Source organism: Podarcis gaigeae, assembly GCF_964106915.1.
Source record: "Podarcis gaigeae genome assembly, chromosome: 15".
Lineage (NCBI taxonomy): Eukaryota > Metazoa > Chordata > Lepidosauria > Squamata > Lacertidae > Podarcis > Podarcis gaigeae.
The window spans coordinates 42,367,402-42,392,809 of NC_139692.1; the positions used below are offsets into that span (position 1 = coordinate 42,367,402).

Below are 25,408 nucleotides of genomic sequence, written 5' to 3' on the forward strand. Positions count from 1 at the left end.
TTAAGTGTTATTTCTTGAATTATACAGCCACCTATTAATAAATATTCCCACTTAAGACAACAATACTGAACATACACCGTATCTGAATTAAAATCAACAAAAACAAAAGTTATAGAAGAAACATTTTTTTCCAGAAGAGACACCAAAAAAAGTCCAGATTTAGAACCCAACTGAAAAGCTTGCGTGAATTAAAATGCCTCCACATGCTCTGACAAATCACAGAGAAGGCAGCAGGCGAACCCCTCTGGACAGAGACTACAGTATTCCATAGCTGAGATGCCCCTGCTGAAAATGCCCCTCTTATTGGTAGGACAAGGTAGGTAATAAATGTGCTCTTTTTACATAACAGAAGCAAGGGAAACATCAACTTGCCAAAGGTCCAAAGATAGATAAGCTTGTAGCAAAGGGGGGGAAATTATAAGCTTTAGGTCAAGTTACTGGGCTTATGTAAAAGGGGTTATTGAGGTCCTGAGGTCACAACTAGACATGACACAGTGGCGGCAGCAGAAATGGGACAGGTTTATCTCAGAATAAAGTAAAGGGGGGGAGGGCTGATGGCCAGCAAAGCTTCCCATTATAAAGGGCAGCGAGGCTGGGACTGGTGACATTTAAGAAATCTTTACCAATCTGAAGAGAGACAGTTTCCCATTAGCTCTGCAGTTACTGGATGGGGGAGGGAATAAGAATGGTCTCTGCTGCCCCTGCACTTTGAGAGATTTACAAGTAAGAGGGGGGTGGGTAGAGAAAGGAAAGAGGCATTCCACCCTGAATTGTTAAACCTTAGAAAGGTTACCTTGCTGAAACCTTTCTAAGCAACTGCAACTAAAGAATCAAGAAAAGGGGCAGCAGGAGCCCATAATAACAGGTTGACCTCACCACCACCATCTCTGCTCTGCTTTGAAATAAAAACAAACAGGCGTGAACTTTAGAATAAAAAGGCGGAGGAGCCACATCCACATTCCACGCCCCCCACCCCTGAGAAAAAGCGCTGCTTTAGAAAACACCTGACCTCAGCTGACTCTCCAGAACAGGCTGGCTGATGTCAACAACAAGGATGGCCATAGGAGAAACAAAACAGATCAAAAGGCAGAGAAAAGGGGAGATGCTGAAGCAGAGCTGCTTGCGGACTGACCCTTTGACTTATTCCAAATATCAGCTCCTCCTTGACCAGTCATGCACACAAACACACACACAGAGAGAGAGAGAGAGAGAGAGGAAGGAAAGGAGATGGTTGTATAACCAGCCAAGAGATGGGCTAAGAGGGAAAGGGAAGGGAGGGGGAGAGGAGTCCGCCACCCTACCCTGCTGGATTTACCTTGCGGTGGCGACCTTTAAAGACCACAGCGAACGCTCCATGTCCTATGAGGTCCTTCTTGCTATATTCAAAGTCTCCCACCACCTCCATCCTCCTTCAAGGGGGCATGAAGCCCAACGGGCAGGGAGGATAAAGGGAGACCAGCTGGGGAGAAGGGACCGCCACAGCAAAGGCTTTTAAAAAATATTAAGCTCACATCAGCAACCAAGGCTGTGGAGGGGAGGAAGATGAGGCACCAAGCAGGTTGACTAGGGTGGGTCTGTCCGTCTCCCTTCCTCCTGCCCGCCCCCAAGGACGGGAGGCAGCTGTGGGCATGTTGCTTGGGCAGGCACAGGCCGGGGGTCCCCAGGCGAAGGGGGTCGGGGGATACTGGCTGGCTGCTCCGGCGTCCCAAAGGCGATGAGCGTTTTCTGGCATGGGGGAAAGGAAGGAGGAAAGGAGGACGGGGAGATTAATCCTCCTCTGAAGGGAAGAAGAGGCAAGAGGGAACACAGAAAGGAAGAGTGAGCATTAAGGTTCCTTTGGGCCCGATATAAATTATTATTATTACTAATGTAATAATAAAGGCCAGAGACGTGCAAGCACAGGTCGCTGGGTAAAGGTGGCACAGGTGAGTTTTAAGGCTTCAGAAATAAAAGGGGGTGTTAGCACCTTTAATGGTTTGTTTAAATATGAGGAGTGGAGGGCTTATCTAAGCTTTTACAAGGGGGGGGGAGGAAAGCAATAAAGCCTAAAAAGGTGGCGGGAGAAACAAAATCAAAGACCCTTGAAAAGAAAGGGGACCACAATTTAATAACGTGCCCAAATGGGGTTCTACATAATAAAGGAATTTTAAAAGGGCAGTGACAATCTAAATGAGGGTGGGAAGAATTGTATCCTGGGATAAATTAAATAGAATACACAGAGAGACCCCTTAAAAAATGGGGAGGTGAGCAATTAAGATACCTATTTCTTTAATTAAAAAAGGGAAAGGGAAAGAGGCATATCCCTGAGTGGTGATAGGGAGAAAGGTGGATTCTGCTGTATTTTTTATATTTTTTAAAAAAACCTTTTAAGGGGGGATGGTGGAAAGCATACCAACCCTTTTTAATGGGGGGGGGGGCGGCGGATAGAGATAAATACAGAAGGCCTGTAAATTGGGAATGGGGAATTGGGGCAGGGGGCTCAGGCCCCCCCTCAGGGGTCTCTCATCACGGCCTTCTTACATTGTGCCCCCCACACCTCGTTATCGGCCTGAAGGGCTTCCTAAACCTCTTTCCCACCCCCACAAAAATAAAAGTCAAGGCAATAGACCCTAAAACGGGTCGAAATAAAGGGGTCGGGGTCTTTCTAGTCCTGGGCCACAGATATTTCCGGGTGGGGGTGAAAGGGATAAAGGGAGGGGAAGAGAGAAATCCTGTCTTCTCCTCAGGCCGCTGCCCGCCGCCCCACTCGCGTCTTCCGCCGCCGCTAGTCCTCCCTGCCCCGCCGGCGTCCGGCTACGACTGCCGAAGCCTCCGCGCGGTGCAGCCTTTCTTATAGGACGTATCGCGCAGGCGCAAGGCTTCCTGTCTCCCTCCGCCGGGATTGAGAAGGGGGCGGAGGGGAAATCAGAGGAAGAGGAAAAAGAGTCCCCGCGCGCGAGGGAAGGAACAGGCGGGCGGGGGGCGGAGATTGACGGCGACGTCTGTGAGGGAAGGTTGGGAGAGGGCGGGAAATAATGGCCTTGGGCGCCATTTTGTTTTTGGTCAAGATAAGCATATATATATATATATATATATATATATGGCACAAACACAAACTAAATAAAATTAATTCACATACACATGCTCACCATACACATAAAGCCACAAGTTCTGTCTGGCCAGGCATTGAGTAGCCTTTCAAGCTAGGAGGCCACACTGAGGGTTGGTTGCCAACTTTTCACACCAGCCCACGTTCCTCTGCCCAACAGCAGGTTAAACTGCAAATAGAGGGTTTTGTTGCTGCTGATTAAGCGGTATATAAATCTTGTCAGATAAAAGGTATGGTGGGTGTGATGTTCTAGCTTTTTTCTGTGCCTGTCTGTGTAAATTACAGGTGAGGCCTGTTTTGTTTCTTATTACTAACCAAGCAATTCACCTCATTGTAGGACTGCCACACTTTTCACCACTCAAACAGCAGCTTTGCTCTGCAACCATTATAGCAGGCAATGATTCTTCGCTTTGTAGTCTTTTTGCTTGCAAGTCAGAGGAGCAGGCCTGGTATATATATATTTTTTCTGATCAGTTGGCAATCCTTGACTAAGGGTTGCCATCTTACCTCAACATTATTGGCAAAAGGCCATGCAGCACTGCCTAGTAGGGAGACCAGGGTTCAAATTCCCACTCAGACAAGAAGCTCACTGGGCAACCTTGGGCCAGTCATTCTCAGCCTGGCCTACCTCACAGGGTTGTTGTGAGGATTACCTGGGCGGTTGAGGGTGAGGGGAGACATTCACTGCTCTGAGCTTTTGGAGGAGGTGGAATATATGTGTGCAAATAAATAAATAAATACATAAAATAAAATAAACAATGCTATTCCAAACCTCCAATGAAGGAGAGTCCACCACCTTCCCGAGGTGGTAAATCCTCATTTCATTGGAGGTTTTTAAACAGAGGTTGGGTGACCATCTGTCAAGATTTATTCGACTGTGATTCCTTCATTGCAGGGGGTTAGACTAGATGAGCCTTGGGGTTCCCTTCTAACTCTAACAGATTCTAAGAAATGTGCAAACACCCACACCTCCCCAATAAGGCATGGCACTGACAGCATCCCCCTACAGCTGGATGCAGCATCCCAACCGCTTTGGTACCAGCGCACACCCCACTTGGGAGCACATTTGAGGCATGCGGCCGGATGAGGCCCGCGAGCTGACATGCAAAAGAAAATTTGCTTCGGTGCGCAAATCTGCCAGTGAGACAATATGGTTGGGAAGGGGAGCGTTAAAAGTCGGGTAGATTTCCTGTTCTTCTGCAAAAGGAGGATGTATTCAAAGCAAGTTTTTGGTGGGGAGGGAAGTAGAAGATTCAAACGCACAAACCACAAATCCATTTTTCACAGGCCTGTCCTGAAAAGCGCATGACCTTCTGACGGTATCACATGCGCTCAAGTCCTCGTAAACAGGCCTTGGGAGTTGCTGAGCGTCAATCAAGTGCTTCCGTCCATCAAGGCAACGCAAATGGGTCACATGAAGCCCTTCACCTCCCCCCCCCCGGTCTAAGCGCTTGTATAAATTATTTCACACACACATATGTCTCCTGCTTCTTTTCAGAATTTGTTCCATTCGCTCCCCCACAAGTACATCTTTTAAATTCACAGACAGTGCCGGACTTACGTATAAGCTAAACAAGGTATAGCTTAGGGCTCCCCCTCTCTTGGGCCCCCCAAAAAAATTTAAAGGAAAAAAAAAACTGGATGCACATTTCCAAAATATAAAATTAAAAAGAAACAAACAAATAAAATAAAACCTACATACAACAACGTTTTTGTGTTGTGCAGGCTCCTATGGCGTAAGTAAAGGGCCCCGCCTGCTTGACTGTTCCCTAAAATATCACTTTGATAAAATACATATTTTGTTATGTGCAAATGGCTTTAGATACCTATTAGGTCCATAAATTACCATATATATAGCATATATTCAACACAAAAAACAGCGGCAATTTGTTGTTGACAAAGGACAGCTGGACATATAAAGGGCCCCATCACCTTCAGTAGCTTCGGGCTTCATCAAACCTACACCCTGGCCCTGTTCACAGAATTGTGACTTTGTTTTCCTAGTGACTGGTCCAGATGCAAATGGTAACCTGAAAAGCTGTATTATTCCTATGACATATAATGTGCTTAAAGTTTTCTAAATGCAAAACAAATTCTCTCTCTCTCTCCTTGTATCCATATAATATCGGCACCATATAATGGTGTGACTGTCTAATAAAAAGAAAAGGGGATGAGGAGGGGAGAGAGAAACCAGGGAACTATGCATGTGTTCTTCAGAAAGTGATATATATTGTTTCATTTAATAACCATGATCACCTTTGCCAACTGACTGGGGGGGGGGGGAATACCTAACCCGCCCCTGTGCTTTAAACTGGATTGCAAGGAAAGTTAGCAACTGCTCTGTTGCATGCACCTTGGAAAACTAGAGGAAGGTTTGCCGACACGTATTTTTTTTACCTTTTCCCTTTTACAATGTTCAAGCGGGTTATATAAACATCACGAGACACACCTGGTGGAATCAATTCACTGGGGTCATTACCCCAGGACCTATTTGAAGCTTACCTGCCCATCAGGTGACAAATTAATTCCACTCCACACGTACACATGCGATTCATCATCCATCACACTCGCACCAGCTCCCTAAAAGCTGAAGGAAAGTTCAGAGGACACCTGACCCAACCTTCTTGTGTATTCTAGAGCCGACGTTTTAAATAATTTTCTGTATATAGCTGACAGACGAAGAACCAGAAGCTATATTCCACGCCCCCTTCCTTTCCCCTTTTCTCTGTTTTTATCTTTTCCTATTTTTGGTTTGTGTTTCTATTTAGTTTTGATCTTTGATAAAAAAAGATACAGGATATCTGTGATTAAGCTTTGCCTATTTTATTTCAGACTTCGGTAAAACTGATGGAATTAAAAAATGCAAAATGAGAATCCCTGGGGAGAGCATTGCACAAACGGGGAGCCACTGCAATAAAGGCCTGCTCTTTCTGAACCTCTCGTGAAGGAGGCACATGAGGAAAGGCCTCGGAGGATGATCTGGGTTGGTTTATATTCTAATGGGATCACTTTATTGCATGTTATAATTCTGGGTGTTTCTTTGCGTCATTGACTTTGAAGCCATGCTAGCCGGGGGTGAGGGGAACCATCCTGCAAAACTTCTTGCGGTGGCAAAGGGCAGCTTAGGCAATCCTGACCCAGAGAGGATCAAATGCTGGATTCTTATGCCAGAAGAAGGGAACCACCCATGTAATGCTCCTCTGCCACACTTTTCCCGTGCGATTTGGGGATTAAGTGCCTTGACCTCACTGCTGGCTTCCTCATGAAACACAGCTGGCCTCCATGGTTGTTCCAGGACGAGGGCAGAGATATGAGTGAACCTAAAATACAGGGTTAGGCGCTGTGATAAAAGAGAGTATGAGGGACTAGTAGCTGGGGAGGGTGGGGTATAAATAAAATTTATTACTGTTCATTACCGTATTTTTCATTCCATAAGACGCACCTTTTTCCTCCTAAAAAGTAAGGGGAAATGTCTGTGTGTCTTATGAGCGAATGTGTGGTCCCTGGAGCCGAATTGCCCATGGGCAAAAAGCAGGTTGTGCTTTTTTTTTAGAAAGAGGGAAGAGGGTGTTGAAACAAAGCCGCTGATCAATTGATCAGCAAGCAATCGGGAGGAAGATAAGGGACTCTAGTGATAAAGGAGGCTGCCAGGGAGGGGGGAGGTAAAAGCACATGGATCCTCAGGATTTTTGCATTGGGTCACCCCAAATTCTCCATCAGATCACATAGCATGTCCATGGCTACAGCCTGCACCAATAAAATCACGCATCCACTGTTTCGTGGGGCCACAATGGCGCAAAAACATGGTTACAAAGCACGGATCCACATGGATCCTCAGGGTTTTTGCACTGGGTCACCCCAAATACACCATCAGATCACATATCATGTCTGTGGCCACAGCACGAACCACAAAAATCATACATCCACTGTTTCATTCAGAATACTTTTTTTCTTGTTTTCCTCCTCTAAAACCTAGGTGCGTCTTATGGAGCAAAAAATACGGTATATTATTATTAACAGAGAACTCAGTGCTTTTAAGAAAACAACATTCAGTTGAGGCCTTTCAGTGCTTAAAAAAAAAATTCAACCAGTCAGGTCTTTAGATTCAGATTTCCAGTTTGTCGTTCATTAAATGCCGTGGCCCAAACTGGTGCCCCCACCAAGTCGGCCACGAGGCCATTTCCAGAAAATTCCGGCCCCCAACCAATCATGTGACGTCACCTGTTGACAAAAGGCTTCCCTAGGTCTAGACTGAAAACCGTGTATTTTACGAATCAATTCCCCCCTCAAAACATTTGAAAATAGGTAATTTATTGGCCACATGCCCCTTTCTGCCTCTGCCCACCATCCCAATGTGGCTCCCAGAAGGTGGTGCAGATTTGAATGCGGTCCTCCGGCTTAAAGTGCTGCTTAAGAGCCTCAGAATAATTGTATTAAACCAAACCAGCACCCCCAAAATAGTCTTGAGGCGGCATCAGCTTTGGGAAAGGAGGGGAAACCATGAGAGGAAGGTTTAACTCGCTGAACAGCCAGTGCTGTTCTGAGCGATGGAAGCTCTCCTCAGGGGTCCATTGCAGCCTGCAGCTCTGTGCTGGAAGGCGACACATTTTTCTTAAAAAAAAACCCTGAGCATTTAACAAGACAAGTTGGCAGGCAATTTAAGAACCATGGAGAAAGCAATTCCCCGGGGATTCCTGAGGATGCCGCTGTGCAGCTTGCCAAAACCACACCTGGCATTTACCGGTATGTAGATAAATCAACTGAAGCTGATGTTGATTAATTGATGGCGGCCTTCTCTCAACAGGGAACTCCCTGCTAATTTTTGGAGGTGAAGGCCTTTTTCGGTGAGAGGGGACGGAAAAAGAATTAAAGCTCCGTCCCCCACAAAGGGATGAGCAGAGCAAGATATCGCAGAGAGACAGGGAATTATTTCAGCAAGGAAATAAACTGGAAGCCCAAACAGAAAAATATACTTCCGGAGGGCAAGTAAACAAGGAGAGCCGGAACAGATCATAATTTTCCAATCCTTTTTGTATTACGATGCTTTCGGCAAAGTCCGGCTGCCTGGCCATTTGCTGAAGTGTTAGTGGCTCTTCCTGTATTCCCAACTTAACCAGAAAGATAACAAAATGTGAATGTGATCAAACCCCCCTCACGACGTTCGGAGGTTTGAGGTGAGGCAACCAGAACTGCAAATTCCAAATGCAGCCGCACCATAGATTTGCATGACAGCATTAAGATGCCGGCAGTTTTGTTCCCTAGAAATGATCCCTTGCGCCCCTGGACCACAAGCCGGAGAGAAAACAAAGCTGCTCTTCTGCCGTTTGCCGGTTTCCAAAGAGGTATCTCGATTGGCCGCTCTGGGAACAAGGATCTCGGTCTGACCAGATGGCCTTTTCTTCTAATCCACCAGAATAAGACTTATCTCCTAAATTATCAGATTATGGATTTAAACAGCGATGGCCGTTTTGCATGGATGGCTTAACAAAAAAAAATGGGATAAGGCAATTTTAAAATTGATTTATTCATTATGTTTACAAAACACATTTTCCTCCCGTGCTTAAGGTAACATGGCTTACTGCTCTCCCTATTTTATCCTCACAACAACCCTGTGAGGTAGGTTAGGCTGAGAGAGACGGGGACCAGCCCAAGGTGATCCATTGAGCTTCACGGCTGAGTGGTGGATTTGAACTCTGGTCTTGGCACTCTAGCCGTTACACCGGCTGTCAAAAGCCATTTATTTAAAATATTTATAGGCTGCCTTTCTCCCTGGGCACAGGCCTCCGAAGCAGCTGAATGAAGACAAATGATATTAGAAGAAAAAGGGCGAGGTAGGCCATGGCCCTGACCTCAAAGGGACTAGTCTCTTTGGTAAACAATTAAATCCAAGGTGCCTTATGGAATGTTAACGTCCTCCCATTGACCACTGTGACTCACGCACTGGTAAACATTTGAGCTGGTCCAACTCCAAGATCCACATAAAATAATGGACCTGGGTACCATGAGTCCAATTCTTCCAATGCGTCTGCCCCGAGTTAAACTTAATACAAACCATTATTTTTGTTTAGCTGCTAATGATGCTTTACTCACGGAATACTTTTTGCATTCGATTCTTTTTTGTAATGAGTTTCTTTTTCGCACATGTAAGAGAATATGTTGTTTTCCTGCTAATTATGCTACTTTAAACTGGGAACTTTGTTGTGCTTCCCGATTTTCATTTCCGATGTTTTACACTGGTGCTTTGAAAATACAGACTGTTAGGCGTTTTAAGGTAAACTGCAAACCGCTTAAAAGAGAGATATATTGATTTATTTATCATTTCTCTGAACCTCGGGGGTTCTATCAGTGCTCAAACCCCCTCTCTTGCTCCTCAATTGAAGCGTCATTTCGGCACTCAGCACCCAGGTTTGCGATTAGGGGAAGAAATAAGATTATCATCCCTTTCTCAGGCCATAGTGGGGTGGCGGCGGTGGGCTGATGCTGGCCTAACAACACATTGTGAATCCAAGGCTAAAATGGGGAGATTCGAACTCAGGACCTTCTGGATTGCTTCCGCTTCGACTTCTAGACTGCGCCAGCTCTCATCAGGGAAGACTGGCAGAAGGTGTGTGTGTGTGTAGGTTTAAGACAACTGTGAGCAGCAACAACTTAGCAAGGGGCATCAACTAGCCCAGAAGCTGGCTGACAAGAGAGGAGAGGACTCCTTTCTCTGGATCCAAAAAGAGAGAACAGTCTTGATTCAAGTAGCCCTCCTGAAAATGGAAGGCTGGCAGGCCGCAGTCTGCGCCGGGGGGAAACCGCCAAGCGGATGGGCTCCATTTGTGACAGTCCTTTCCTCACAGCTATCGTCTCCATCTGTTTAAAGAAGAAGAAAAACATTGAAAATGTCTGTATTTTTCCTTTCCTCAAAGGCGGGTGCTGAAGGGGAGCCTCTGGCTGTTGCTGAACTTCAATTTCCACCAGCCCCCAGGAAGTACGGCCAGTGGGTCAAGGATGATGGGAGTTGTAGTGCGGCAAGACCTGTGGGTTCCCCTACAGGGTGATGATACCCACTTTCTCCTCCCAACAACCTTGCGAGGTAGGTCAGGCCGGACCACAACTCGCCCAAGCACACCCAGTGAGATCCGTGGCTGATCAGGCCTGACTTTCATTCGCTAGGCCACACAGCCAACAGAACTGAAAATGTGGAACTGTAGACCCCTTGGGGGCAGAGACCTGCCCTTTATATTGTTCTCTCCTTAATTTTAGTTACTCTTTAAATCAGGGATAACCAATGTGTATGTCAAAGACTCCCAACACCCATTGGGCAACCACTGCCTGGGGATGAAGGGAGTTGTAGTCCAACTCCCCCCTTATTCTAAATAGCCAGGTACACTAGAGACTCCCTCACTTTTCTCTCTCACACACAGGCAGTGACACCAGAAGTGCAATGAAAAGGGGAGAGAGGCATCCAGATCACGTTCCTTTTCTGAAGATAATGGAGTGACCCACCTTCCAGGCAAAAACCCCGCCCTGGTATCTCAAGGGACTAGCAAACAGTGGGGGGAACCACTTACATCCTCAGACATTTGTCCTTCCCACCGCTCGCTACCCGTTGTCCGTCGGGACTCCAGTCCACCGCAAACACCTGGGAAGGGAACAAGACAAGGGTCAGTCCACAGCCGCTCTGAGGGGCTCGGAGATGCTTTCCTCGAGTGCGCCTCAGTGGGCTTTGCCAAAGAAACAGCAAAGTGAGAAGAAAAGAGCGAGCAAGATTTCACCGCCGCGGCTCGCGCAAGCTGCCAGCCATCTTAGGGACTAGCAACTTCATTTTCCATTTTTGTGTGCGAAAAAGGTAGTGCTGAGTTCAGGAAACGACAACGGGTTGTTGTAATACTACTACTACTACCAATAATAATAATAATAAATTTATATCGCGCCCTTCCCAGCTGAAGCCGGGCTCAGAGTGGCTAACAACAGTAAAATAATACAGCATTCTAAAATCAATTCATTATAAAATCAGTTATGTGGTGCGTGCATAATCATGCACCATGCGCCCTTGATGATGGGGTTCATTCGACCTGCCTTCCACCAGGACCATGGCAGTCAGGCTTTGGGTGGAACAAACAGTCAGGATATAGAAGTATTTAACAGATAAGTGAGCGAGGATCGAAACGGGCCCTCTTTGGGTGGGTGGGTGTTTTAAAGACATGTTTTTTGCAGCTTGTAAACCAAGTTTACAAAGGGACGCAGGTGGCGCTGTGGTCTAAACCACAGAGCCTAGGGCTTGCCGATCAAAAGTTCAGCGGTTCGAATCCCCGCAACAGGGTGAGCTCCCGTTGCTCGGCCCTTGGTCCTGCCAACCTAGCAGTTCAAAAGCACGTCAAAGTGCAAGTAGATAAATAGGTACCGCTCCGGCGGGAAGGTAAACGGCATTTCTCTGGGCTGCTCTGGTTTCACCAGAAGCGGCTTAGTCATGCTGGCCACATGACCCGGAAGCTGTACGCCGGCTCCCTTGGCCAATAAAGCAAGATGAGAGCAGCAACTCCAGAGTCGTTCGCAGCTAGACTTAACTGTCAGGAGTCCTTTACTTTTACCTTTAAACAAAGTGAACTTTTCTCCTGGTCTCTTTAGAAGAAGTTAAAATCAGGAACCCCCTGATGTCATATAGCATGTCCGGGTGCAGGTCAAGTGACAATGGATCTGGCTGAAAGGGGCTTTGCCCACCTGTCAATAATCAGCCTGCAAGGGGGGTATGGCTCCAGTTCCCCACCTCTGATCCACAAACCACCAATGGGCCAATTTTGGGGTCGGGGTCCTCAATCTGCCACCCCGTCCTCTCCTACCCAAGCAGCCCCTATGAAAAACCTCACTGCTGACTAGGGCCTTACCTCGTCCGCGTGGCCAGGAAGGTCAACAGCCAGTTTCTGTGTCTTAACGTCCCAGACCTTGAGTGTGCTGTCGCTGCTCCCGCTAACCAGCAGGCGGCTGTCGGCCGACCACGCGATCTGGTACACCGCTGATACGTGCCCCCGCAGGGAGGTGAGGTACCTAGTGTGGGAAATGTGTGTGCGTTAAGACTCTACCACGAAAAAAGTACACCAATCTCTAATTCTATAATGAATTATTGTGTTATACGTATCCTTATGAGTTTGAGTTTGTAATCTCTGTTTGAGTTTGTAATCTCTATTTGAGTTTGTAATCCGTGTCAGAATACATACTTTTGAATGGATTAGTTTTTGTTACAATTGACTATTGATTTGCGAGTAGGGACCACTCCCACTACTGAAACTTATATCGGCCGGAGTTATTGGTGTGCTTTTTTCTTGTTATATTTAAAAACAAGAACTCCAACTGTGTTAAGACTGTGACGCAAATGTCTTCCCTGCAGAACCAGCCTATGAAGAGCCTCTGATTTTTAGCATCCCTGCTGGAAAGCCCTCATGAGGACTTGGAACTTGTTTTACGAAGACGAACTGGAAAACTGAAAGCAATCATGATTCCCAAGGCGCAGCTGAGGCCTAAGACCAAACGCCTGTGTGTTTAAAATTAAATATAGCCCTTTTTAATAGTTTGCCTGTAACAGGGAGTACTTTGATAAATCCATCATTATTTTCATAGCTCTTCCTTGAAAAATTGTGAACCGGCTTGAGATAAAGGGAAACAGTATAATGATCACAAACTTACTTGCCCGTTTTGCCATCCCACAGCTTGACGGACTTGTCGAAGGACGCACTGGCAATGATCCGTGTGTCGGGAGAGAAAAGGACTTGGTTGATCAACGCCTGGTGGCCGGTCATTCTCCCCAAAGGCTTTTTGTCCTCTGCAGGCGCCCAGAGGAACAGCGTGAAGTCATCCGACCCGGAGACAAGCCTTTCAAGCCCCGTGCCCTGTGGGCAGAGAAGGAAGCCCCCTCCGTCAGAGAAAAGAATGGGATTCTGGGACAGCACCTCATTCTGGGGCCGACCACCCCCTAGGATGCACCAGATTCCTTGCTAATCGGCTATACCTAAGGGGACTCAATGAAATGAATAGGCCCAAGTTAGTCACGTTTGATTTTTTCCTCACAACTCAACAAGCTTAAACAACCAGCTGCCCAAGACAGAGGCCTCATCGCTCTATATTTAAAGCACAACTTTAAACCGTCATAACTTCACCCATAGAAACTGGGGAACTAATGTATATGATTTTTTGTTGGAATGGCATACAAAAGATGAAGAAATTAAGGAGGTCATGACTAAGTGGGCAATGGACCTAGGATATAATATCGAGTATGAGAAATGGACAAGGCTATGGAATTCAGGAATAAAATTTACTGCATCCATGACCTTAAAAGAGAATTTGTTAAAAATGATGTATAGGTGGTACTTAACACCCACCAAGCTAGCAAAGATGTAAAAAATGTAAAATAAGAACTGTAAAAGAGGGAAATTTTCACCACATGTTGTGGTTGTGTCACAAGGAATAATGTGTATAATGAGTTAAAAAAGATATTTAGGTACACCTTTTATAACAAACCGGAGGCATTTTTGTTAGGAATGGTTGGAGAGGACATTAAAAAGGAAGATAAGAAATTCTTTCTGTATGCCACAACAGCAGGAAGACTGCTCCTTGCACAGAGATGGAAACAACAGGATATCCCGACAATTGAAGAATGGCAACAGAAAGTATTGGAGTATGCAGAAATAGCAAGGCTAGCTGGAAGAATCCGACAGGAGGATGATGAGAAATTCCAAAAAGAATGGTCCAAATTTATGGTATACTTAGAGAAAACTGTACATAGATAAAGACACTCACAGGACTGAAATAAAACTCATAACGTTTATTGTAAACATTTGGTTAGACCACAAGATGGAATGCTGTAATATAATAAGGAATGTATGTCTAAAGTATAACACAAAAATTTATTAAGGAATTATAGACATTTATGGAATGTATATTGTATATATAGCAACCACACTTAATCAAGGGCAATGTAGAGAAACCAGAAGAGGGGTGGAGGGAAGTTAATTTGGATAAGATATAGATTTGGGGGAAAATATTAAAAATTATTGGGGGGGGGGAGAAAAAGAAACTGGGGAACTATAGTTTGTTGAGGGTGCTGTTAGGAGAGCCCTCTTCTCCTCTGCAGAGCTACAGTTCCCAGAGTGGTTGAACAACCAACTCCTTTGCTGAGAGCTCTGGGAGCTGCAGCCGAGCGGCTATTTTGTGGCCAGGGCAGGCAGGAGGGCAGACTTACCCTGACTTGGCTGTACCTCTGCTGTGCTTTCTGCTTTATCTCTGCCACTGTAGGAGGAAGGAAACGCAGGTTAGGAACTACGTGCAACCAGAGGAACCTGCTTAATGAGAACGCTGAGCCCCCAAGGATGCTCAAAATTCTGCATTTCATGCTGATTTCATGGTGCTAAAGTTGTAGCAGCAGCTTCCTTTCTCCCAGGGAGAGAGAAAGAGTAAGAATTCCCCCAGGAGGTTGTGGACTCTCTTTCCTGGGGGGGGGGGGGCGTTTTATAAGCAGAGGTTGTCTGGCCCTCTGTCACGGATGCTTTAGCTGAGATTCCTGCATTGCGGGGGTTGGACTAGATGACCCTTGGGGTCCCTTCCGACTGCAGGATTCGATGATTCCCTGCCTTGAATAAAAGTAAAAGGAGAGGCAGTAGCCTGATGCCACTTACGGGATCCGCTGACGTCCTGGGGGTTGATGGAGGCCTCGGCCGGCTCAAAAGCCCCAGTTCGGAGAACATAGTCTGTGCTGAGGGCCAGAGTGTTCACCCAGTGCGCGTGACCCTGAAGTGTGCGGCAGAGGACTCCCTGAAAAGTGGAACAGGAAAAAGGCAAATCAGTCCCTGACTCACAACTTTTTTTTTTTATACAGTGGTGCCTCGCAAGACGAAAAGAATCCGTTCCGCGAGTCTCTTCGTCTTGCGGTTTTTTCGTCTTGCGAAGCAAGCCCATTAGCGGCTTAGCGGATCAGCTGATAAGCGGCTTAGCGGCTTGGGAAAAAGGGGGGGAAGGAAAAAAACCCCGCAGGAACTTGCAAGATATTTTCGTCTTGCGAAACAAGCCCATAGGAAATTCGTTTTGCGAAGCACCTCCAAAACGGAAAACCCTTTTGTCTAGCGGGTTTTCCGTCTTGCGAGGCATTCGTTTTGCGGGGCACCACTGTACATTTTTCTTGGGTTTTTTTACATATCATTTTCAACAAATATTTAACATAACTTCTTATCTTATACAATATTTTAGACGTCCATCAACCACCTCTGATGATTTCCCGTTCTTTATCGCTTATTCTGCATTTCTTAATTTCTCAGACTTTCCCAGACTTACATCCAGGGGCCTCCAGACCTTGATGGTCCGATCCTGAGATGAGGAGTACAGCAAGTTGTCCCCACCCCACTTGACGCAGGTCACCGACTGCGTGTGGCCCGTCAGGATCTTGTCGCACCGGCCTGCCACTGTGTCCCAGATGCGGACGCTGCCATCTTTGGAGGAGCTGGCCAGGTAGCGGCACGCCGGGTTCCTGCAGAGGGGAAAACCAGGAAACCTTAAGCTTTGGAGCCCCCTGCCTATTGATATCAGGCAGGCGTGCTCACGATACACTCGTTTCCGTGCCTGCTAAAGACATCATTCTTTAGACCAGTCATAGGCAAACTTGGCCCTCCAACTGTTTGGGGACTACAATTCCCATCATCCCTGACCACTGATCCTGTTAGCTAGGGATGATGGGAGTTGTAGGCTGAAAAAACATCTGGAGGGCTGAGTTTGCCAACGCCTGGTTTAGGTGGCGCTGTGGGTTAAACCACAGAGGCAGGATGTCAGAAGGTCGGCGATTCGAATCCCCGTGACGGGGTGAGCTCCCGTTGCTCGGTCCCTGCTCCTGTCAACCTAGCAGTTCGAAAGCATGTCAAAGTGCAAATAGATAAATAGGTACCGCTCCAGCGGGAAGGTAAACGGCGTTTCCATGCGCTGCTCTGGTTCGCCAGAAGCAGCTTAGTCATGCTAGCCACATGACCCGGAAGCTGTACGCCGCCTCCCTCGGCCAATAAAGCGAGATGAGCGCCACAACCTGGACCTAATGGTCAGGGGTCCCTTTACCTTTACCTTACCCAGATGTTTATAAAGTTGACAAGTTGAAATCCAAAGCAATCCAAAGTAACCCAAAGGATTAGAAGTTTTTTTTGGAGGGGGGGGTCCGGAATGGGGAGACTTACAGATGTAGAGGCTCCCAGCAGAGAGAAGTGATCCATTTGGAGTGCCCCACGAGGACCCGTCCAATCTGGTTCCCCGTCTCGGGATCCCAGAGAAATATCTGCACGAAAGGATAAAATCAGAAACACGGCTGAGGCCCAGACGGACTGAGAGATTGCTACACGGAGCTCACTTGAGCAGTAATTCTGCTCACCTGTGATTCCCAGCGGCTGGCATTCAAAGGTATACTGTCTCCGACAGGGGAGAACATCACCGTCATGGCTAGCAGCCAGTGATTGCCAAAGTGGCAAGAGTCACGTCCAAGGAATCAAGGTTTGCAGAACTACAACGCCATCCCCCCAAAAGCTTTATAGGGGCGGAAAGAGTTAAGGGGGAGGAAAACCTAAAATAGCTCAGTGAGGACTGAACGTGCTCACTGGCCACGAACACAGCTTGTCCATTGGCAGGAAAAAGCAGAGAAACAAAATATGGGGGGAATGGAATGGAGTATCCGCAAAACGGGTATGGCTGGCATCCTGAACAGGAGCACTTGACACTGCAACAGTTAGTGGGAAACCCTGTTTAACTATGAGGCTGGTCCTTGTCTGTAATGGGGAAGAGAATACTGGAAGGGGCGATGTGGAATGGAGTATCCCAAAAAGGGGTATGGCAGGCATCCTGAACAGGAGCGCCTGACACAGCAACACTTTGTTGTTGTGCTGGTCCTTATCTGAGAGGCTGGTCCTTGTCTGTGCGCGGGGAGAGAATACCAGAAAGGGCAATGTGGAATGGAGCATCCTCAAAATGGGCATCCTGATCAGAAGTACTCAACAGCACAATATTTCCCTGCACTTATTGGTGAGGACAACTCTTGTCTGTTGAAAGGGACAGAAGACTAGGAGGGAGAAAACGGAATGGAGGAACCCGTGAAAGGGAATGGCTGGCACTCTGAACAAAAGCACGCCGTGCTGCAACATTTTTTTGCTGAGGGTCCCTGTTTGTCCTCGGCTCAGAGAAAGAAAGACCCAGCCCAGGATGAATTCAGAGGGAGTATCAAGACCCAAAGGTGAGGGACACCCTATACCTGGCAGTTTTTGCACCCGGACGCCAGTTTCCTGCCATCAGGAGACCAGGCAATGCTGAGCACCCAGTGACGGTGACCTGGTGAAAAAATTGACAAAATGACTGGAAGAATCGGAAATCAGGAAAACCAAAATTTTAATAAAGAATGTGGAAATTGTTTAACTTATCTTAAAAACCATTGCAAATAGTTAAAATTGTGTGTGGGATTGGAATAATACTTGTAGTTTAATGGTAAATTTTGGATATAATGGAGATGTAAAAGATTCGGATTATTATAAAAGATGCAGGAGGAAATGATGAACAACAGAACCCACAAAGGGGAGGAAGAAAGTCCAGGAGATTCTGTAACAGGCACCCCCAACCTTCGGCCCTCCGGATACTTTGGACTACGATTCCCATCATCCCTGACCACTGGTCCTGTTAGCTAGGGATCATGGGAGTTGTAGGCCAAAACATCCGGAGGGCAGCAAGTTGGGGATGCCTGTTCTATAGAATCTTGTCTTTATGTTGTATATGTGATTTTAAAACTATAATTTGGAAAAAATCAAATATCGTATTTTTTGCTCTATAAGACTTACATTTTCCCTTCTTAAAAGTAAGGGGAAATGTGTGTGCGTCTTATGGAGCGAATGCAGGCTGCGCAGCTATCCCAGAAGCCAGAACAGCAAGAGGGATCATTGCTTTTTCTGCACAATCCCTCTTGCTGTTCTAGCTTCTGAGATTCAGAATATTTTTTTTCTTGTTTTCCTCCTCCAAAAACTAGGTGCATCTTGTGGTCTGGTGCGTCTTATAGAGCGAAAAATACGGTAAATAATTTTAAAAAAGGAAGAAAGAGCCAGTAAGAGTATTATTTTTTTTAAAGTATTTTGCTAAGATTCAAGAGAGAATTAAAATCAACAGCAACTTGGACATGTTCTGTGCTTGAACAGGCAGAAAATGTGGATTTTCAGATGGGGAGAAAATTCCCTGCCCAACCTGGACATCTCGGGGATCAAACCTGAGACCTTCTGTCTACAAAGCAAATGCTCTACCACTGAGCCATGGCTTTTGTGCCCTAAAAACCAAAGCCAGATAGACACAGTCCCTGGGGCAGCCACCAACTCAAAACAGATTCCTGGAAGACATTTTTGCACAGCCTTATTGAGACTCACCCTTGGCCGTGAAGTGTGGGGTCTCCGTGTTGAGGTCCCAGAAGCGCACGGTTGTGTCCCCGGAGCCACTGGCGAGGTACCTTGAAAAGGAGGAGGGGGGAAACAGCTGGGTGAATGCAGATACTCACTTTGGGACACTCCAGGGCAGATTCTGGGATTGTGTAGCAGGCACAATCCCATCCTCTAAGTCAGGATTTTCCCACACTTGGGTCTCCAGCTGTTTTTGGACCCAAATCCCCACCATCCCTGACCACTGGTCCTGCTAGCTAGGGATGATGGGAGTTGTAGTCCTAAAAACACTGGAGGCGCAAGTCTGGGGAACCCTGCTCATCGGGAAACAAAGTGACAGTCAAACTTGAAAGCCTCGTTATCACCTCGCTCAAGGGCAAGGAGGTTCTGTGCATTGCTGGGACGCAACCTAGCAAAGGCAGGTCAAAGAGGCTCTAGCCAGCCATTTAGTCATCCCTGGAACCAGGGTGGATTTGATTTAAATCAAATCGATTTAAATCACTAGTCAGTAAGACTTGATTTAAATCATTCCTTTTACAGAAAGACTCATTCTTGCTGGTATTCTTGCTCATTCTTAATATTTACAACCAGAGGACGGTTTCATCTTTAGAATAATAAATTTTCAGAGTAGTTTTTACAGTTATATCAGAAATTACTGATTTCGTTATACTATTAGAAATACATAGATAGATAATTATGAAATTATTGTGAGGTTTAATAAGTTAACTGTTTATATGTGGACAACTTTAATGCTGTCTATTACTGGAAAGAGAAAAACAACCATTTCCTTAATAACAATTTAAGTAATTTATTTAACTAAAGCAATAACATAGCACATGTATCCATGTTTGTTAACTGATGTGGTTAAACGTGTTGGTGTTTTTTTTAAAAAAAGCTTAAGACTGAGTTTTAGCACACAGGAAAAATTTAAAACAAATCCTTATTTCCTGACGAATAGCCTTTGGACTGTAATGTAAGTTAAATAGAAAACTGTCTTTGGAAAGATTTTTCCTCCGAAAGCATTTTATTTTAAAAATTGGATTTAAATAAAAAAAAATCCGATTTAAATTTTAAAAACCCGATTTTTTGAAAAAATAAAACAATTGATTTTTATCCACCCTGCCTGGAACGCTCTGCCTGTTCCTTTTGTGTACTTCTCCCCCACTCGAACACCGGCTGGACCCTCGACTTACTTCCCAGTGGGACTGAAGGCGACTGAGATGACGGCCTCGCTGTGCCCCTCCAAAGAACTGGTGCAGCGGGTGACGGCACGGACTTTGAACACAGCCTGAGGCTGGTAGACAATCTCCACCACCTTCTCCGTCTCCAGGGCTTGCCCTGCCAACGTCTGCTGCAGGGAGGCCACAATCTCGGAGTCTCGCACGTAGAAAGCCAGTGGCAGCGGCTCCTCCTATGATGGGAGAGAGTCGGGGTTTCAGCTTCAGACACTGTTAGGTGCACTGCTTTGGCAACAGCGAATCACTGTTTTAAAAAAAGGGAATTTAACGGTCCTTGCTCGACAGGACTTTTCACACGGGCTCTCCCGTTGGTGTGATGGCCTGGGACTTGGGCTCGGAGCCAGAGGAGTCTCAGCCTGCACCATATCCTTTGCCTCAGGCGGCATCGGAACCGAGTCTGGGGCCTGATTCTGAAGAGCCCCAGTCTGCACAGGTTCCCCTGCAACAAGCACCAGCTGGGCCGAGTCAGGGGCCTGAGCCTGCCCTGGCTTCCAGATGCAGGGATTACCTTGTTGCTTCCAGCTGGGCTATCACTTACAGATGCTCCACTACCAGTTGGGTCAGGAGAGACTGAGACGGCCTCTGGGTCTAGTAACCCACCAACATCTCCCGAGCTGCAGAGACTGAGGTCTGAGAGAAGGAGAGACCTGAATACTTGGCTCCCAGTACGTTTCCGAGCACGATTCAAAGTGTTGGTGCTGACCTTTAAAGCCCTAAACGGCCTCGGCCCTGTATACCTGAAGGAGCGTCTCCACCCCCATCATTCAGCCCAGACACTGAGATCCAGCGCCGAGGGCCTTCTGGCGGTTCCCTCATTGCGAGAAGTGAGGCTACAGGGAACCAGGCACAGGGCCTTCTTGGTGGTGGCGCCTGCCCTGTGGAACGCCCTCCCATCAATTGTCAAAGAGATAATCAACTACCTGACATTCAGAAGACATCTGAAGGCAGCCCTGTTCAGGGAAGTTTTTAATATTTAACGCTGTTCTGTTTTTAATACTTGATTGGGAGCCGCCCAGAGTGGCTGGGGAAACTCAGCCAGATGGGCGGGGTATAAATAATAAATTATAATTATTACTCGCAGGAGGAGTGCTCGCCTTTGGGCGAGACAGGGAGGTGAGTCACCGGGGGATCAGGACCAGCTGTTACCCCCACAGAGTTAAAAGGCTGCTGGACTCTGCCCCAGGTTGCGGGAGCAACACTGCTCTTTGCCAGAACCTGCCTGTGATCCTGTGTCTGACCTTGCCTGGTTTCCTGCCTCATGTCCTGCCGGACTGACTCCTTGCGAAACCCTTGGATTCGGGACCGGACCTGGACCGTGTTGCTCGGGTTACCCCCGGGCCCAGCACAGCTGGCTACCTGCTCGAAGGCAAAAGATCCTCGGAAACTGGAAATGTAGCTCACAAGCCAAAGGGAACACTGGGCGCTGCAGGCAAAGCACTCTCTAGAACTGAGCCACAGCCCTCCCCATAAAATTAATGCAAGGTTCCAGTCCTCATGGTTCTGAATGAAGGGCTGATTTTATTAGGATACCGGTGCATCAATCACAGTACTGTGACTGGCAGCAGCTCTCCAGGGTTCCACAGGTGAGCATTCTCAGCCCTACCTGGATATGCTACTGGAGATTAAATCCAGGACGTTCTGTATTTAAAAAGCGGCAGCGTTTGGAAGGAAGAGACAACCCCGACCAGAGAAGAATGGCAAATCAAGTCGAAGGACTATGCCAAAATGGCAAAATGAATTGGACAGCTCAGGAATCAAGAAGACAAGAAATTTAAAAAAGAAGGGGAAATATTTATAACATATATACAAAATCAGTGTAAACAGGCCAAAATGTTAGCAGGATTTTAAACACACTTGTAAAATAACAGAATGTATAGATCATTTAGGAAGATGAAAAATTGGAGAAGTACTGATTTGCAGTTGAAAAAAGTATTAAAAGGACGCATGGAAAGGATGGGGAGGGGAAGTCAAGAGATTCAGAGTAATCTCGATATTTGGATTTTGTACTGTTTTATGTTTATATTATTGAAAATCAAATAAAAAAAGATGACAAAAAGCAGCAGAGTCTGTGGTTCCGAGCTCTCAACATTTTTAATTAGTTTTAAATTTAACGTTGTGCTAATTGGTTTGAACTCATCAATATTCTACGGAGTGGAGACTAGAGGACAGAAGTCTGAATTTTTATCTGTTCTGGAGATCTGTTTTAATGAATTCAGCCTTGCCTGCAAAGGGAGTATTTCAGATCGGGTGAGTAGCCATTTCATAAACCCAGAAGAGCTGCATTTGTCTGTGGAGTAAAGAGACTGGGTGGCATTCAAAAAGCAAGTGACTCTGGCTTCTGGCGGGAGAAGCCAGTCCCCCTTAACCTTAACTCTGCCCCAGGACGCAACCCCAACACCAGTACCTTCTCCAGGAGGGCATTGCAGACGAGCTGAAGCTTCTCTGGTGTGATGTTGATGGGCACATCAAAGGGAGAGCCCAAAGCTTCACCAGCCTCATCTTTGAACTGGATAAGGAGTCGCTCCACGTCCGCCGTCATTTTAAATTTTTTGGTTAAGGTTTGCACCTCGACCTGTGAATAAAAACATAGACAATCATATGGGTGAACACGACCCTTCCCCTCTGCAGGGAGGTGGGACCGATTCGGATGGTCCACCACTTAATTGATCCAAATGGTTTCCAGAGAGTGGTAGGGGATGTTTTATCCCATGTTGATGGCCTTTCTGCTGATTCCCTGGTGGCCGGCTGGAGTTCGGAATAACCAGGGCTATTTGCTTCGAGGGACGTGGGTGGCGCTGTGGTCTAAACCACTGAGCCTAGGGCTTGCTGATCAGGAGGTCAGCTGTTCAAATCCCCGCGACGGGATGAGCTCCCGTTGCTCAGTCCCAGCTTCTGCCAACCTAGCAGTTCGAAAGCACCTCAAACTGCAAGTAGATAAATAGGTACCGCTCCAGCGGGAAGGTAAACAGCATTTCCGTGCGCTGCTCTGGTTCGCCAGAAGCGGCTTAGTCATGCTGGCCACATGACCCAGAAGCTGTACGCCGGCTCCCTCGGCCAGTAAAATGAGATGAGCGCCACAACCCCAGAGTCGGCCTCGACTGGACCTAACGGTCAGGGGTACCTTTACCTTTTTATTGGCTCCAAAGTGCCCTCTTCAATTGCATGGAACATCCTCCCTTCAGATGTCAAGGAAATAAACAACTATCTGCCTTTTAGAAGGCATCTGAAGGCAGCCCTATATTGGGAAGTTTTTAATGTTTGATGTTTTAGTATGTTCTGATATATGCTGTGAGCCACCCAGGGTGGCTGGGGAAACCCAGCCAGATGTGTGAGGTATAAATATCAAATTAAATAATAATGATAATAATAATAATGGATTTAGGTCTCCCTTTTCCTCCTAGATCAGTTTCTGGTGCCTTCTTAAACCAGGAGCAAAACCTCCTTCTCTCTCACGCACATACTCCTAACCTTCCCACGTTTCTCCCTTTAAACTCCTGGTTCAAAACTCTGCTTCATCCCACCCCAAGCCCCCTCTTTCTTCCTCCCTTCCACCCACCCCATGAGTCAAAATCCTTTGCAGCCCCTGCAGACAGAAAAGCGGGTCTTTACCTGCCGATCCACTCTGAGGAACCTGGAGTCCCCGAGCAGACTTTTCCCTTCTGGCTAGCAAGCAAGCCAGCTGCACCCACGTGGAGGGGAAATTGACAACGTCATCTCTCTGCGCCTAGAAGTCGCACGGGGGGGACTCCACCGCCACCTGCTGGGGAAAGGGGGGAACAGCAGGAGAGCCGTGGCCTGAATATACAGTATATTGTTTGATCTTGGGAGAAACCTAGAAGGCATCTTAAAAAGCAGAGACATCACCTTGCCGACAAAGGTCCGTATAGTTAAAGCCATGGTTTTCCCAGTAGTGATGTATGGAAGTGAGATCTGAACCATGAAGAAGGCTAATCGCCGAAGAATTGATGCTTTTGAATTCTGGTGCTGGAGGAGACTCTTGAGAGTCCCATGGACTGCAAGAAGATCAAACCTCTCCATTCTGAAGAAAATCAGCCCTGAGTGCTCACTGGAAGGACAGATCCTGAAGCTGAGGCTCCAATACTTTGGCCACCTCATGAGAAGAGAAGACTCCCTGGAAAAGACCCTGATGTTGGGAAAGATGGGGGGCACAAGGAGAAGGGGATGACAGAGGATGAGATGGCTGGACAGTGTTCTCGAAGCTACCAGCATGAGTTTGACCAAACTGCGGGAGGCAGTGGAAGACAGGAGTGCCTGGTGTGCTCTGATCCAGGGGGTCACGAAGAGTTGGACACGACTAAACGACTAAACAGCAACAACAACATGTTGTTTGATCTTGATTGGGGTCAGACAGAACTTTGGTTCATAAAGGCCAGTATTCTCTACTCTGACTGGCAGCAGCGGCCTTTCAAGGTCTCTGGCAGAGAGCGGTGGGCAGGGGCTTTCTCCCATCATCTGCTTGCCTCTAGGTTGGTGTTATGTATTCAGACCTTCAGCTGGAACCTAGGATCTTCTGCACGCCAAGCAGGTGCCCTGTCTCCCCCACTGCTACCGGAGCTTTTCCATTCATCTGGCACGCCTTAGCCCCTGAACCCTCATATAGAAGAATAATAGAGGCTGCTGGATCTTCTTCTTCTTCTTTGGCCATCACTTGTAGCTGAGTAAGATTGTCTTCCATAAACACGGTTTTAACAGTGAGTCTGTAAGTGACTGTGGAGGCCAATTCTGGATCCACACGTCCTTCCACAGTGGGGACATGGGTTTCCAGGCAGGAGTTGATTTGCCAAGGGTGCCTTCCTCTTACCACATTTCTCCCTTGCGTCCTGAGTTCGAGTGTCTTCAAAGCCCATGACACCTTTGGTCAAGGCTGTTCTCCAACTGGAGCACTCGCAGGCCAGTGTTTCCCAATGGTTGGTGTTTATACTACATTTTTAAAGATTTGCCTTGAGGCAGTCTTTAAACCTCTTTTGTTGATTACCAGCATCACACTTTCCGTTTTTAAGTTCGGAATAGAGTAGTTGCTTTGGAAGACAATCATCAGGCATCTGCACATGACCAGTCCAACAAAGTTGATGTTGAAGAACCATTGCTTTGACACTGGTGATCTTTGCTTCTTCCAGTACACTGGTATTAGTTCGCCTGTCTTCCCAAGTGATGTGTAATATTTTTTGGAGATACCGTTGATGGAATCTTTCAAGGAGTTGGAGATGGCGTTTATAAGTGGTCCATGTTCCACAAGCACCCATCTAGCCCAGCTCCTGTTCACACATTGGCCAACCTGATGCCCCCAGTGGGAAGCCCCCAAGCAGGTTCTGAGCATAAGAGCAACTCTCCCCACACCTTGTGATTCCTCAGAGGCAGACTCTGATAGCGGAGGGAGAAGCTAGCCTTATGCTGCAGGAAACAACAGCAAAACTTGAAAGCCTCGTTATCACCTTGATCCAGAAGAAGGAAGGTTCATAAATCACCCTGGTGCTGTGGTAGATTACATCATGGCCCTTCTCTGAAAGGAAGCCCTCTATCCTCGTGTTCCACCTCCAAAACAGCACTGTTTTTATTTTCAGTTCCAGTTAATTCTTTCTTCTGAAGTGTCTCCCCCCCCCCCCATCTGAATCTTGGTGCAGCACTGGGGCTGTACCTGTGTGAAGACCCTGCTT

General features: G+C 46.9%; 2 protein-coding genes across 3 annotated transcripts in view; both read right to left on the minus strand.

Annotated features, from left to right (window-relative positions):
* The window catches only part of ULK2 (unc-51 like autophagy activating kinase 2), a 67,108-nt gene extending 64,261 nt beyond the window's left edge, over window positions 1-2,847 (minus strand). The window contains exon 1 of one of the 2 annotated variants that reach the window (XM_083715048.1): window positions 1,316-2,847. In XM_083715048.1, coding sequence (XP_083571174.1) covers window positions 1,316-1,405 — 90 coding nt within the window. In that variant the 5' untranslated portion in view covers window positions 1,406-2,847. Of the gene's footprint in view, window positions 1-1,009; window positions 1,155-1,315 lie in introns of those variants that run through there. The other variant, XM_083715050.1, reaches the window with a different exon arrangement.
* A 5,745-nt stretch (window positions 2,848-8,592) lies between these two features.
* NLE1 (notchless homolog 1) lies at window positions 8,593-23,445 on the minus strand. Its single transcript, XM_083715193.1, has 13 exons — window positions 23,343-23,445; window positions 22,138-22,305; window positions 19,689-19,906; window positions 18,487-18,566; window positions 17,337-17,413; window positions 16,276-16,373; window positions 15,392-15,584; window positions 14,740-14,875; window positions 14,307-14,353; window positions 12,755-12,957; window positions 11,959-12,118; window positions 10,645-10,715; window positions 8,593-9,943 (listed from the first exon to the last, which is right to left on the minus strand). Exons 2-13 carry the CDS (start codon window positions 22,270-22,272, stop codon window positions 9,931-9,933), a joined length of 1,431 nt encoding a protein of 476 aa, XP_083571319.1. The 5' UTR covers window positions 22,273-22,305; window positions 23,343-23,445; the 3' UTR covers window positions 8,593-9,930.
* Window positions 23,446-25,408: the final 1,963 nt, after the last annotated feature.

What these genes read in the sequence shown, in the direction of transcription:
- NLE1 (XM_083715193.1), bottom strand. Translation starts at nt 22,272, where the DNA reads ATGACGGCGGACGTGGAGCGACTCCTTATCCAGTTCAAAGATGAGGCT. An exon ending in CCCACACTTCACGGCCAAGG is followed by an intron (nt 17,414 to 18,486) that starts GTGAGTCTCAAT and finishes TTTTTTCACCAG; the next exon opens with GTCACCGTCACTGGGTGCTC. An exon ending in CCAGGACGTCAGCGGATCCC is followed by an intron (nt 14,354 to 14,739) that starts GTAAGTGGCATC and finishes TTCCTCCTACAG; the next exon opens with TGGCAGAGATAAAGCAGAAA.